General features: G+C 36.6%; 1 protein-coding gene across 1 annotated transcript in view; it reads right to left on the reverse strand.

Annotated features, from left to right (window-relative positions):
- Pgap1 (post-GPI attachment to proteins inositol deacylase 1) overlaps positions 1–15,641 on the reverse strand; it is an 81,909-nt gene that overhangs the window by 32,204 nt on the left and 34,064 nt on the right. Inside the window, exons 13-19 of the mRNA XM_027396892.2 lie at positions 12,094–12,171; positions 9,014–9,089; positions 6,574–6,647; positions 6,425–6,476; positions 5,740–5,806; positions 4,795–4,903; positions 3,368–3,406 (exon numbers count right to left, since the gene is read on the reverse strand). Of these exons, the coding sequence (XP_027252693.1) occupies positions 3,368–3,406; positions 4,795–4,903; positions 5,740–5,806; positions 6,425–6,476; positions 6,574–6,647; positions 9,014–9,089; positions 12,094–12,171 (495 nt within the window). The remainder of the gene's footprint in view (positions 1–3,367; positions 3,407–4,794; positions 4,904–5,739; positions 5,807–6,424; positions 6,477–6,573; positions 6,648–9,013; positions 9,090–12,093; positions 12,172–15,641) is intronic.

Here is a 15,641-nt window from a genome sequence, read left to right on the forward strand (position 1 = left end):
CCTGGGAAGGTCAAAGGCCCAAAGGGAGAACTTACTACTACTGTTGTTTAATAAAACTGACATAATACTGTTTGGCCAATGAGACAGCAAGTTAGATGGGACTAGGAGTCAAAGAGGATTCTGAGAAATGTAGTAGAGAAGTGGTGATCCAGGCAGGAAGTGACATAGCAAGGAGAGTCACATTTAAGCGAAGGAGAAACAGGAAGGGTCCCTTTTTTCCTCTGCTCTTCCTCCAGTGGAGCAATGTGATCCACCGGCGAGGGACGCCAATAAGGCGTCCAATAAGATAAGTCTTATAAAATGTATAGATTTATGATAATTGAGATGAGCTAACAGATGAGAATCCTAGTCATTGGCCAAGCAGCTTTGTACCTAATATGTCTCTGTATTATTTTGTCCATCCACTCGGCAGGCAGAACTCAGGCGGCTGGCAGAGACTACCCATGTGGCGGTAGAATTCGGGCGGCTTTTGGCGGAAAAATTTATCGAAACAACATAGCATCAAGCTGCCTTCTAAATCTATGTTTATATCAAGGACAGAAGAAGCCACTCCTGGCTTTAGTCCGAAAGTGCAGCAGATAGCGGTGAATGCGGTCTCACAACTGCCCAAGATACTGAGACCAAGTGATAATTGTGGGCCCAGCCTTAAATAAATCACTCATGCCATTCCTTATAAGGCTCGGGGAACACTGTAGAAGGGGGAGGGAATAAGAATGTAAGAGCTGAAAGGCAGGAAGAAGTGGGGGTGTCTTGCCATCTTCCAGACATGACACAATGGTTGCAATCATGAACTCAGCAGCAGTGATTACTGTTCTTGGCTCATACAAGAATGGCCCTGTTAGTTGTGGGGGTGGTGGTGGTCATGGGGCCCTACCTCTTACTGTTGAACTATTGCCTACTTATAGATTCTGGAAGAGGAGAAGGTATTATATTGTGTACCCAGAGGTAACTCCAAAAGGTTATAATGGAAAACTCCAAACCCATGGTCATACAGATGGCTCTAGCTCAACCTTGTGGGTCACAAACTAAAACAAAGAGAAACATGAGAAAGAGATTTGTAGGGAAGATGGAGATGGTTAGTGAGTAATGGTGGTGGTAGTGGGAGTAATCAGAAACTGTCCAAGAACAAATTTAATTAATAAAATTAGAAAAAGAATGGCATCAAACTTGTACACCCATGCTTACTGCTGCTCCATCCAGGAGGACAGAGCAAGCTCATCAACAAATAAGTGGGTAGTGAAAGTGGCACATTACATACATTTGAAATATGTATATATTACATATATATAATAAGATTTCATTCGATTACAAACATGAAATTATGAAATCTGCAGGAAAATAAATGGATCTAGAAATATAGCAAGGTGACACAAACTCAAAAAAAGCACATTCCTTTTCATATGCAGATCTTAGCTTGTGTATATGTGCATGCATATAAACAGGTGCAAACTGAAAAAACTAAAAAGGAAACCAAGAGGCAAAGCAGGTGCTGAGGAGGAGAGAGAGGGCATAAGGGCACATGTGACATGAAAATGTGTAGGAGACTCGGAGGGCCTTGTGCTCACAGATGAGCACTAGGGAAACCAGGAGTGTTAAACATGTCTCATCAAAGGGAGAGAAGGCTGGGAAAGGATGTGGTTAATGGCCTGGTGACCTCCGCACTATTTGTGCAGCCAGGCCACACTGCCTCCCCCAGAGCCTCATGTTTATCTCAGTCAGTCTAGAGCTCTGTTCCCCCCCAGAGCCTCATGTTTATCTCAGTCAGTCTAGAGCTCTGTTCCCCCCCAGAGCCTCATGTTTATCTCAGTCTAGAGCTCTGTCCCCCAGAGCCTCATGTTTCTCAGTCAGTCTAGAGCTCTGTTCCCCCCAGAGCCTCATGTTTATCTCAGTCAGTCTAGAGCTCTGTCCCCCCCACCCCCAGAGCCTCATGTTTCTCAGTCAGTCTAGAGCTCTGTTCCCCTACCCCATCCCCATCCCTCACCAGGAGCACTGTTTACCTTGAGCCTGCTTCCTCAGTTTATCCAGAGAACCTATCTTTATGGAAGATGTTACTTGTACCTTACAAGATTGCTGCTGTAGTCATGTCTTAAGCTTTTGTTGTACACACAGGGTTGAGTTCACTATCATCAAGAAAGTTTTTTCCAAATTGTACTGCCCTTAAATAGGCCTAAAATAAACTACACAGTGATGGACTCCAGAAGTTCGAACCCAAACTGTTCACTGAGTCATGGTGAACCAGATATCCACCTTGCCTCACTCTGCTGGCCATGGTGTTTGCAGAAACCCCTCCCCTCCCCCCAACAATGGAAAGGAGATAGGGGGAGAGTTAAGGGAGGGCAGGGGGAGTTAAGTGGAAAGAAGAATTTACTAAAACACTTTGAAAATGTCATAATGCTTTATGTGCTAATTTAAGGAATAAATCTAAAAATACACATACATCAAATTACTCAGATACACTACACAGGAGTTCATTCTCCTAGATCTACAAGCCAAATAATTAAGGATGAAGAAAACCATATGCTTTTCCATTTTGTAATTTTGGACTTAATTAACACAAGTTCTTTATTTGACATTTTAAAAAGTACAGACCTTTGATCTTGAGACACTAGTACAATCTTACTTTTTAGAAAAATTTCTATATCTAAACATAAATATTACTTTGTCTTCTTTTGGTATAATTGTCTTTGATTATTGCATACTAAGGTAACTTGAGTTTTCTCATCACTAATCTGAAATATGGCCATGGGGACACGGATAAGAGCCAATATCCACCTTTCTAAGCTATTTAAGTGACTAGTCTTTTGCATACTTTGGAAATGTAAGATCAGGAATTATTTTGTATTACAGGAAATAATTTTTAATTGGTTCCTTAACTCTATAAATTTTTAAGTATTTATGATGCTATTTTATAACTCAAACTAGAATTTAATTGTTTCTTCATGATTTATAAGAAATATTCATATATTAACTGAATGCTATTATGTTTCCAAACTTTACAATAATTAAAATCTAATTCTCAAAAGGTTGCTGTAGGGTTCAAATGAGATAATGCCTACAAAAATGTTTGTAACTCAGTTTTAAGAATTCAATTACAATCATGACCAACTACAAAATTATCAATACTAACTTATTTTCTTATGATTCAAGAAAATAGTATATGTGACACACAAAATACAAAATTCAAAAACTCAAAGCAGCAATAACACTTTTGTTATATTAATTTATATTAATTTCTCTGTCTTAATGTACAACTCTGCAGGTTCTAATAATAATGACTAGTATCTGTGATACTATTTAAAAAATTACTGGTTTACTGAGAAACATTAAAATCCCTTCCAAATCACAACTTGCATTAAATTTCTCTTACCTGTCCAAGTATTTGTGGAAAGGAAGTCTTAATTGTCACCTAGTATAAAATAATTATTTTAAAAAGATTATTTTTCTTAAACTCATTTCATGTTTTATTAAATTGAGTACTTCTGCATATCTTTTCACTATGGAAATTTTTGAACAATTAAACAAGAACATCCTACAGCATCACATTAACTGTCTATAGTATAGTTTACTATTCTGTATATATTTTAGTATACTTCCTCCTCAACAATTGGATGAATGCTTTGGTGTGTGGGTGGCAAAGCTTTACTAACTAGGATATCTAATTAACCACAATATGTTATGAAGAAATCATGTTGTTAAAATAATGTAAATCAAAATAACATTTATGAAAGAAACTCGTTCTTAGTATATATTAGATACTAAGAAATCTAGGAAACTTTTTGTAAGGAAGTTATAACAGTTATATACAACATGGCTGTGTCTTGCTAAAATATAGACTTCTTGAAAATACCAATATTGATTTTCAAAAAAAAAATGGACATTTAGCAAGCATGTAGTTTTTGAAGCCAAGTTGATAGCACATTTTTTTTTCTTTTCTTTTTTCTTTTCTTTCTTTCTTTCTTTTTTTTTTTTTTTTTTTTGAGACAGTTTCTTACCTTGGAGTCCTGGCTCACCTAGAATTCACTATGTCAACCAGGCTGGCCTCAAACTCACATAAATCCACCTGCTTCTGTCTCCTAAGGCAGCACAACCCTTACCATTTTAATATTAGAAAAACAAAGTTGTAAACTGAAAAACACAGTAGACATGCAATATCCCTCACTGTTAGAAACAGACTACAAAATATCATCCATGAGATACAAATTAATTCATTATATAGGTGCATCTGAAACTTTGTCATGAGACCAGATGGCACCAGTCTGCTATCTTGTATTTTACCCTAATGAAGTTATTCCTATTACAGAATCCAAACACTTAGGGAGGCCAACCAGGAATAAGATAATTCACATAAGACAGAGTGGTAACATCACCATTGAAAAGCACATAGACTTTAAAAATTAGTAAACGTCGAGATCCTTACACTAACCAGTACTGGGACAAACCAGCATGCACCATGTCTAGTACTACAGGAAAGCATGGCAGCTAATTAAACAAAAGCCCTTCAATTTATGAAAGAGTCTTGATTCTAGGCTTCAAAGTTTAGACTAACCTTTTAATAAATTTAAGATTTAGAATAATAAGTTTCCTCTTCTTTTATATAATGCTCACATGTTCAAACAGTCTGTTTACAGAAATACTGAAATATGGTAAAGAAGCAAAGTGGAAAATGTTTAAGCTTAATTTCTCATATGTATGGGCTTCCACATCGTGATGTATCTGCAGCTAACAGAAAAAAAAAAAAAACCCTCTATTTGTCTATAAATAAACCATACTTAATGATGCAAATGTATGTCTTACCTCATACTGACATTCTGACGATGTATACATTTTTAACAATGCCACATGGCTGACATTATCCGGCTGAGCAACATGAAGTTTCAGAGAAATTTCTGTGGAAGACGGAACCCTGAAGAGATTATTGAAATATCAATCGTCAAATGTAAAATGCCGGTAAATAGCCCTGCCTAACCAATTCTCAGCACAACATAATGAACTAATGCAGAGGATGATAAATGAAAGATGCAGTATCACGAGTGGACACTTTCGTTCCCGTCAGTTACTTGGCTGCTCCCTCTAGCACTTGGGAAATGGTGGAGATAAGGTAAGATTTCATTTCATTTCATTTCTTTCTTTCTTTCTTTCTTTCTTTCTTTCTTTCTTTCTTTCTTTCTTTCTTTTTTTTTATTTTGAACCAGCATAAGACTGAACCAGGCCCTTAACGTGGGTGTCAGTAGGAGGGCCTGGGCAGTCTATGGGGCCTCTGGCGGTGCAACCAGTATTTATCTAGTGCACAAATGGGCTTTGGGAGCCCATTCCCTATGGAGGGATACTCCTCAGCCTAGATACACAGGGGAGGGCCTAGATCCTCCCCAAAACAATGTGACAGACTTTGAAGATCAGCCATGGGGAGTGGATGGGGGATTGGGAAGGGGGGATTGCCGGGGGTGGGGGGGGTGGGGGGGGTGGAGGACAGGATGGGAGGGAGAGGGAACTAGGATTTGTATGTAAAATAAGATTGCTTTTAATTTAAATAAAAGTAAATTGAAAAAGATTTCATTTTCAAGCAAGACTTAAGTGCTTGATTCTTTAAATAGATACTGTACATGTATCTTAAGCAATGGGCATGGCATTAAGGGTCACATACATTGTACTAAAGGGAACTTTAATAATGCATATGACAAACTAAGCACAGATTCTACTTTGAAACACCCAAGTTTAAAGTAAATTCTTTCATATACTTACTGTGCAATGGTTAGAGAATCTTCATAAGACCAGGGAACATGAAGTTTATAGATGCTAGTTATTTCTTCTGTTAAGAAACAAAGGGGAGAAGCATTATTGTGTGTTACCTTAACTTGTACACAAACTATAAAGAAACTACTACATATAAACAAAAAGATCAGTGTGGGTCATAGCATATGAGAAAGGATTATTGAATGCCAGGCTCATAAAAGATATTAAGGTATATGAGTAGTATTAAAAAGCTAAAACAAAAATTAAAGGTAAACCTGAATTGTTACTGTAAGAAGACATAAAGATCCACAGGACTCTAACTTTTTAAAATATTATGGTTCCTATTGTGCTTGTGTATAATGCTTGCGTGTGAGCACACAGGGTTGTGTGGAGGTCAGAGAGATTTCATGGAGTCGTTCATTCCTCCCACCTTTCTGTGGGTTGTGGGAAGTGAGATCAGGTCTTTATCTGCAGAGACATCTCACCTATCCCAAAATATATAGTACTTTTAAACACATAAATATGGTTTACTGTTAAGAAAGTATCTATGCTAAATCCCTTGAAAACAGAAATATTTTCCAATGCATGTAAAATTTACTTCATATAAAATATATGAAAGAAAAGAAATGAAATAAGTATTCTAGAAATGTCAAAGCAACTTCCTTGCTCTTCAAATGTCATGTTATAAACTTACCTTTGCTTCCAGAGCACTTGCTTACCACGTTGACTTTAAAAGCTTGGTATATCTGATAAAGTTTGACAAAGACAAAAACCCAAAGTTTATTTGTTTGATGAAATAGCAAAAGAAGATGAAATTCTTCCTTTTCTACTCACAGTAATTACCTGTGCAAAGTTCTGAAGTTCTAAAGTGTAGTACAGGCCATTTGCATTTAATATCGCCTTCCTTGAAGACAGTCCTGTTGAATTAAAAGTACTGCATTATTTAGAAAACAGAGAATTCTCAAAACTGGGCTGATTGCTTCAATAACATTTAAAATTAACAATGGAACTTTGAAATTAGGAGAAAGTCTGTTAGTGGTGGTCATGTATGACAGAACTTGGTGTGGTCATGTATGAGTGGGGGTGACGAGCTTAAGGCCAGCTGAGGCTGCATGCTGAATTGAAGCCATTTGGGCTACAAGGCAGACTGTCTAAAACATAAGTTAACAGATTTCACTGCTGATACGAAGCAGTTGCTTCATATATATCAAATTCTCATACAGAAAATGCTGAATAAAACAGTACTCATAATACTTCCTGATGCTGATGGTATTCTTTAAAAGTCAAGTACTTATTTCCAATAAAGGGAGAATAAAATAGTAATTACTTGCTAAAGAATAAGTGGTTCATTGTATGCTAAAATTTATGAGTTGCATATTTTTCAAAATTTTCCTCCAAGATATTTATCAATGGTAAAGGAAAAGCAGTAACTGCACAGTCGAGAAATCTGCCAGGTACCACCTTAATTAACCAAATGTCAAAATTAACACCACAGTAACTAGATTTATTAACATTGCACATCCTGACATACAAGGAAGGCACATGAGTTCTATGGTATTCTTGGCAAAAATACATAAGCTAAACCTGAATATGAAACAGTATTAAACAAATCCAAATGAAGGATGTTCTACAAGTTACTGAGTATCCTTGAAATGTTTCAAAGTGATAGAGGCCACGGGAAGACTGAGGTACTAACATGAGTTACAAGAAACACAACCAAACCAGAAGCAAAACTAGAAATAAATGAGGCGTGGTTAGGTTATTAGATATTGTACCAACACTAATTTAGATTTAAAACTCCATTGTGGAGCTGAAAATGGCTTGGTGGTTAAGAACACACACAGCTCTTGCAGAGGACCTGAGTTCCATTCCCAGCACCCAGATCACAACTAATTCCACCTCCAAGGGAATCCAACCCCTTTAGCCTCAGCAGGCATCTACACTCATGTACACATGCCTAGATACAGATACACACACATACAGATAATTAAAATAAGAAAAAAAATTGTGTTAGCAAACACGGTATAGAAGGTTCTAAAACCCTATCCCTCAGGAGGCTGAAGCAGGAGAGTCACAAGTTTTAAGGCCAGCCTGCATGAGCTACATAGCAAGCCACTGTAAAAGAAACAAAGAAACAGAAAAAACAGAAAATAAAGCATTATATTTATGAAAGAGGTCAATATCAGGGAAAAAGATCGGTAAAGGATATAAAGGAAGTTTGTACTCTTTTGTAGCAACTGTGGGAGTAAAATGCTTTCAAAATAAAGCTTGCAATTACATTTAATTGGGGGATGAAGAGATGGCTCAATGGCTAACAGAATTGTCTGCTTTCCAGAAGACCGGTCCAATCCATTCCCAACAATGATACAGTGGCTCACAACCATCGCTAAGTACAGTTCCAGGGGATCTGATGCCCTCTTCTGGCTTCTACAGGCACTGCACACACATGGTACACATACATGCAGGCAAAACACCCATACACATAAAAAACTAGTAACATATAGTCATGAAACATTCATAAGTCAGACAACAATTTAGATAGACTGTGTGTCCATGACAGAACCATGTGATTTCCTATTGATGAGCAGAAAAACCACTATGACAGTGCTGAAGGCACAAGTACAGAATCAGAAAGAGAAATAAAGGAGGCTTGTTTAAGTAATAAAAATCAAAGATTGTTCTGTGAAAAAAAATTATAAAAGGGCCAGTATTAGTAAAAATTTCACATAGTATTCTATATATACAGAAAGAAGTACTTGGTTACTGCAAGTTTATATAATTATGAAAAAATACAGGGTTGATTTGGAATGAGAATGGCCCCCAGTGGCTCATGTGTTAGAATACTATGGTCCCAGTGGGAGGAACAGTTTGGAAAGGATTAGGAGGCATGATCTTGATCGAAGAATTATGTCAGGTAGGCAGGCTTTGAGGTTTCAAAAGCCACCTGTGATTTCCAGTCTCTCTCTGCCTCCTTCTTTGAGGTCAAGATGTGAGCTCTCAGCTGTTCCACCCTCCATGCCTTTGCTGTGCCGTTATGACCTCTAGTCATATTCTCTGTTTTATAAGTTGTCTTGGTCATGGTCTTACCACAGCAATAGAAAAGTAACTAAGAAACATCCCTTCTAAGTTCACTTCTCGGAAACTGACTGCTGGCCCACTGAACCTGACCATATAGTTTCCTAAGAACTAGACTTGAGGCATACTAATATTTAATATTCTATGACTGGCAAGATAAATTGCACTGCTAAAAGCTATGCTTAAGCTTCAAAAACAAAATACTTACCAAAGGAAAAAAGATGAGTCACAGGAAGTGGTATGGATCTCAATTCTTTTTTAAAGAATTCACAGTCTACGACAAACTGAGATATGACATTGATTTATTAGAAAATACAGAATTCACCTTAGTAAAAATCTTGATGTTTGTGTGGAAAATAAACCGTAGCTTTGGAGAAAGCACCACTGATTATACTATAGCTCTGGCAAGAATCCCTCAAGCAGATGCTAGGCTGAGAAGACGAGGTATGCAATTTCTTAATCAAATATAATAAATTATCTGAAGGCAGTTTTTATAACAAATTAATTGCAAAGTTTTATTACAACATCAGGTGTTTCAGAAGAAGGGTAGATCAAAGCACTGAGAAGCAAAGATAATTTAAGATTAATTAAGGATTTATATGTCTCTGAGTACTTTCCTAGTCAAAAGGGAAATGTAATTTTGTTACTTATTATTTTTTATTAAATCCAGTAGTTTTTAAGTATCTATAGTTTAAACAGGCTATAAAAGGCATTTGTAGTCAGTCACTCATTTACACACATCTATAGCTAATGTGTTTATGAGAATATTACAGATCAGCCAGTTATTACAGAAAATGGAAAAATGTGTTCTCACTTAGACAAGTGTGCTTTTCACAAAAGGAAACCTAGAATGTGGCATGCCACTACAATTTTTATTTTGACAACATTTTTTTTCTTAGTAACATTTCTAGACATGTGTAGGAAGCTTTGTTTTGGCTATATACAGAAGGGATAGTTTCTGGAATGCCACCAGAGTCCATCCTAGGCTTTTGTGACAACTGCACCTTTCATATCTTGGCTATGTTATTCCTTTGCCCACAGATGTTCTGCCAATTTTTTTTTGAAATTGGAAAACAGATGAAGGAGACTTCTATTAGACTTGTCTGCATGTGTGGTGCACAGAAAGAAAAACCACCGTGCTAACTTGCTTATCTTCATTCCTTCTCACAAGCCAAATAACAAATCCTTCCACTACAGAAAGCAGCTACTCAAAGACTAGAAATAATTTATTGACCAGGATTATTCATATTTTGACAAAGTGCTTTGGGTGACTCATGAGATAGTGAAGTAGTTTTTAAAAGAAATTTCAATCATTTTATCTAAAAGAATTTAAAATAATAGTTGGTTTTTTTTTTTAATTTCAAAATTTGGCGGTGCTCTTAGCTTTGCACAATGAAACAAATCCTTAACCCAGAAAGGCAGAACCCAAAGGTCTCTCTCTAAAATTTCCAAAGTTCATCAGTTTCTAGGCTTGTTGTTTGTTTTTGATCATGGGGGTAAATGCAGCCGGTTCCACACTGTAGTTCCCAAATCATAAAGCTATCTGTTGACTGCACTTTTTGTATGCAGCTTTCTGATGCTGGGCTGTGTACAGATGTGCAGAAATCAAAGGTCTAAATGATCACTCCAGTGGAGAGAGCAAGCAACAGCACAGCGAACAGTGCTACTTGCCAAAGAGTACTAAGACGTATTATATGTATGTATCCATCTGCCACAACTGTCTATTTACAGATGCTCACTGATTTCTCAGTATAACCAGAAAAGGCCTTTAAGATGTCAGATTCATTCACAACCAACTTACCTACAGGAAAACCCTTAAAGAGAGCTTTTAGTACCTAAGATGATGAGCTAACTCTCCCTTGAGCTAAACAAAACAAAACAATGACTCCATACAAGAACTGTGAGACCGGTCTTCAAGATGACCTGCAGCCACACCCCTTTTCCTTTCCTACTTTCTTCTAAATTTCACTAATTATTTTGATCACAAATCTCATCAATTTCTCATTGAAAAAACTTTACATTTTTGTTTGTTTAATATGGTCATCACTACAGGTTGGAGGTACAAAGTGGGGGGAAATGTATCTGGTTGTTAATCGCAGAGCTTACAGTATGCTGACAACAATAAAGATATTAGTAAGTAGTTTAAAATGTAAAGTAATATGAATATTCCTCCAAGAGTCATCAGAAAGTATCACACAAATTGTTGGAGCAGTGTGGGAAAGGAAGCGAGCCACACTTGGGCTGGACCTTGAAGGGTATACTTGCTGGTCTAAAGGAGAAAGGAGGAGAACAGGGGCTTCTCCCCTCTACACTTTCTTCCCTGTAAATCCTCAACCTTTCATTCCTACTCCCACCTCACTACTAAAGCCCCTGAAACCCCTGAAGTGGTGCTATGGCTCCCACTGCCTTCTGTTCATGGCTTCAATGAGGGATTCCACAACACTGCCAAGGGCAGTTTTCTCCACTTCTGCCCACTGGTACTCTATACCTGGCAGCAGCCTTTCAAAATTATTAACTTACTAATTTCCACACCATGCTTTCTCACACTCACTGTTTTTTGTTTTGTTTTGTTTTTTGTTTTAGAGAACTGTTAATTACAAATTTTATAACCATGTTATTACTAGGTTTCTGGAATGTATATAGTACAAACAGACTGAAATTTGGATTTTTATTTTATTTTGGTTAAAGTAAATTTAAATAGCCACACATGGTAGTAACTTGGGGCTTGACAGAACTGATCTAGAATATTACTGTTTCCCACAGAGGTCCTTAAATCTTCCTTAAGGCCATTCATTGTCACCCCATTCACCATCACTACATTGGCCCTCACCTCTGATAAAGCCGCTGTGAATTCCTCAGTGATATTACTGTAGTTTGCACTTTCCATGGACCTACTGTACGCTGACTTGTATTCTGTGTATTTTAAAAAAATCTGTGTTTTCTCATTATCTGATGTTACTCTTTTTCCTCCTTACACAACAGGATGACAAATGATAGAGGGTCCTTTCTATATTTCCTATTAATTCCCAATGCTGTGTACATAAAAACGGTACCTAGCAAGTACAGTTTGGAAAGACTGACAAACAGGAGCCAGTTAGGCACAAAAAGATTGGTATTTAATTTACTTAGTTCAAAGTGGGTGGACATTCTGATGACTTAACATCAGTGGATCACCACACTGGCCATCATTTTAGATAAACCTGAACCTATTCAGAAATCATTTAAAAAATAAAGTTTCACACGTGTACCCTCCATGCATTCCAATAAAAACCTTAAGATATCTGTTACCTTGCTTCCATGGACAGATGGCACAAAAACAACAATATGCGACAAGTATGGATAGTCCTGAAGCCTTAATGTCAGAGACTGAAAGTAAAAGTGGAGACACAAAAGTCACTTTATTTCTGAGGCAGAGATGAGGGCATGTCAAAAAAATTATAAAAACATATTTCTCCAAGAGTTATTTTAAAAATCATCTCTTAAATCACTCACTTAATATCTCCACACCCCCACAAAAACACACACACAATTCAAATTTATATCAGCATTTACATTCCCAGGTCAATAATCCTACAAAACAACAAATTCAGAGTAACTACTGTTAAATATAAACCATCTAAAATATCCCTTGAAATATTTCCAGATAAAACAAATGATGCTTAACATAAATGAATTTATACAGTTATTCCCAAATGTGGTGTGCTTATTTTTATAATTTGGCTATCTAGTACAGAGAGCATTATAGCAATTATTTCTATATTTATGGTAGCAAATGACAAAGAGCATTCAAAAGTTGCTAAATGTAATGGAAAAGCTACAACTTAATCCCCAAGGATTCTTGACTTAAAGTACCAAAGGGTTACTGGCTAGTATATAAATACCATCCAATAAAATTTATTTAGTACATGACAGACACATAGCTAATTGCATTTCTCCAAATGAACAACTATAATTTGTTCTGCTACATAAAAGTTAAAACCAGATTTTATAGTCCATATTTAAGGAATAGACAGGTTGGAGACTAGTCTTTTTAATAATTGTCGAGATTCCAAGCACAGTTTTCAATCCAGTTTTATTTCTGGAAGTAGATACAGAACTGGAATGAATATAATATGTGTACATTAAGAAGTTTCTAAAGACATTTGTTTTCTTCACTCTCTTTCAGAAAACGCCAATGTGGGCAAATAGGACAGAGGCGCAGAAGTTAAAAAAAAAAAAACGAGAAAGTATCTAACAGCCTGACCAGAATCCAGCTAAGCAACAAACTCTGATGTCTTAATGGAAACTAAATAGTGCTAAAGGTGCCGCATAATTTACAGCTATAGGCAGCTGGGTAGAGAGCATGAAAGACAGTCAATTAGGAAGAACTGAGTTGTTCTGTGCAGCAATCAGCTCTAAGATCTGCTAAGCACGATTCTCAGTAGTGACAGTTTAGAATTTGAGGTGCTGTACTGGAGGACTCTACCCATTTATTAAAGCACAGTCAGTGTAGGTGCCTCAGAGTGACGATTTTCATGACATTACCTTTGTTCAGCTGACATTAATATGCATACAACCTACAAAATATTTTTCACTTAATCATTTCATCACGTTTCTTTATTTGTATGCCTATGATGAAGAGAAAGGGCTACACTGAAGTTACTGCCTGGTTTGAATGCATAATGTTCTCCTGATTAAGGAAATGAAAGCAACATCTGACAGTGATCCCTAAAACTGCAACGCTGGTCACACAGGTGTTACTAAGAAAACAGTGTCAGCCTGAGACCTTGCAGGAAGTTTTTATTCAGGGAAAAACTTAGAGGAATACTAGATCTTTGTTAAGTCTCAAGAAACATTGTTTTTTTCCTTTAAAAAAAGTATGCTTGCCTTCATGATGGCCTATCCCAGTTTGTTATTTATTCATTATTAACTTTTGGAAACAAGGTTCCTATTAATAAACTCGGCTGGCCTTGAACTTCCTGTGTAACACATTTAGCATGAGCCACCACACTTTTGTTTTATTCCTTCATTTTTATGGTTTAGAACAAAACTGTGCTACTTAAAAATCACTAACACATTATATAAAATATTTTAGTATAATGGGAAAGTTTGTGTTTAATATTATCTTAAAACTAAGAGACCTAAAACTGAAGAATACTGTAGTCTTCTCTTCCAGAAATCACAATTAAAAGGTAGACAGCTGTGCCAGGCATTGGTGGCGCATGCCTTTAATCTCAGCACTCCAGAGGCAGAGGCAGGCGGATCTCTGTGAGTTTGAGGCTGGCCTGGTCTACAGAGCAAGTTCCTGGACAGGCTCCAAAACAATACAGAGAAACCCTGTTTCAAAAAAAAAAAAAAAAAAAAAAAATGCAGACAGCTGGAACAGCTTGTTTTCTGGCTACCCAGACACTTGATTCCTAAGTTAAGAATAAACACGAGCCTACCATTTGGTAAACACATTTTTCAGTCTTTGTAGATTTATAAAAACAGTATTTACTTATGAAACTTAAATAAGTTTTTTGGGAAAGTTTTCATGATACAGAGGCCCGGCTGACTCTAAGGCTCAGTAATCTTCCTTGCCTCTGCTTCCTGGACACTGGGTTACAGGTGTACACCACACCCAGGTAAAAAATGCATTTAAAATACAGAGGCAGAGTATGTTTTAGAAGGTCATTAGTCATCCATTTCTCCTGAAATTATAGAATGGGTAGAATTTCCAAGTTGGAAATTTAAGGGAATACTCATTGTATCTCAAGAGAATGAAATACACTTCTACATCAATCCTAATAACTTCTGTTTGTTTTGCTTTTGCCTGGAAGATTAGGAAAGACCCAAGGATAGATTTTGTTTTCAAGACACTATTGAGTAAAATTGCTTCTTTATTATATATTTGTCTTACAAATACAAATGGTATTTGTTTCCAAATGAATACATACAAAGAATGAACAAAGCAAAAAACAAACAAAAACCCACAACCAAAGTTTTTTAAGTGAATATTCCTCTGGCATCATTCTTCTTTTAAAGTTGCTGCCTGACAGTACAATTAAGACAGAGTTAACTGTTGAAACAAATGAACGTTCCAGCCACTCAGGCAACTAAGGCAGGAATGTGTGTCCAAAGCCTACTTGGGGTATAAAGGAATTCAAGGGCAGCATGTATACTTGCTGAGACATCTCCCCCACCTCAAAAACAAAAAGCTAAAGGCTGATGGTGTGACTCAGGCAGGGCAAACATGACTGGAGGACAGCCCCCAGTACTGTTCCCTCAATAAAGAAATAAGTATCCTTGAGAAAAAAATAACTCAATTGGTACCAATGGGAGAGGACTGGGACCAGCCAGATGTCTTCTGTTTCAAGTCTGAGTTCATTAGAAAACCATGTTTTATTTTAAGGTATGGATTTACTTGAAAACTGAAACCACAAAACCCAGATGAGACTGTAAATTATAATAAACACAGTTTGGAAATTAGAACAGATATTTTTATCAAATTACAGACTTATTTTGCATTTTCCACAATAGATTTTGAGAATATACAAATTAGTCTTTTTTTTAAAGACTTGCTAACTTACCGGAGTCACTTAGGAAAATCACTAACAATTATTAAGTGATTCACCATGCTCTGATTTACCACCATGGGAAACTAGATACAAGAGTTACCCAATTGCTTAACTACAATGTGATACAATCTAGAAATCTACTCAATGTCTCCTTGAAATACTCACTTCCCACTGCAAGGTCCTTCCTCTCAAAATGAATTCTCATTAGAATACATTAACCAGCTTATAGTTTAGAACAAACCATTTAAGCATATTCTCAAAAAAAAAAAGAATTTTAAAAGTCTCTCAGTCTCCTTCAGT

Source organism: Cricetulus griseus, chromosome 2 (assembly GCF_003668045.3).
Source record: "Cricetulus griseus strain 17A/GY chromosome 2, alternate assembly CriGri-PICRH-1.0, whole genome shotgun sequence".
Classification (NCBI taxonomy): domain Eukaryota; kingdom Metazoa; phylum Chordata; class Mammalia; order Rodentia; family Cricetidae; genus Cricetulus; species Cricetulus griseus.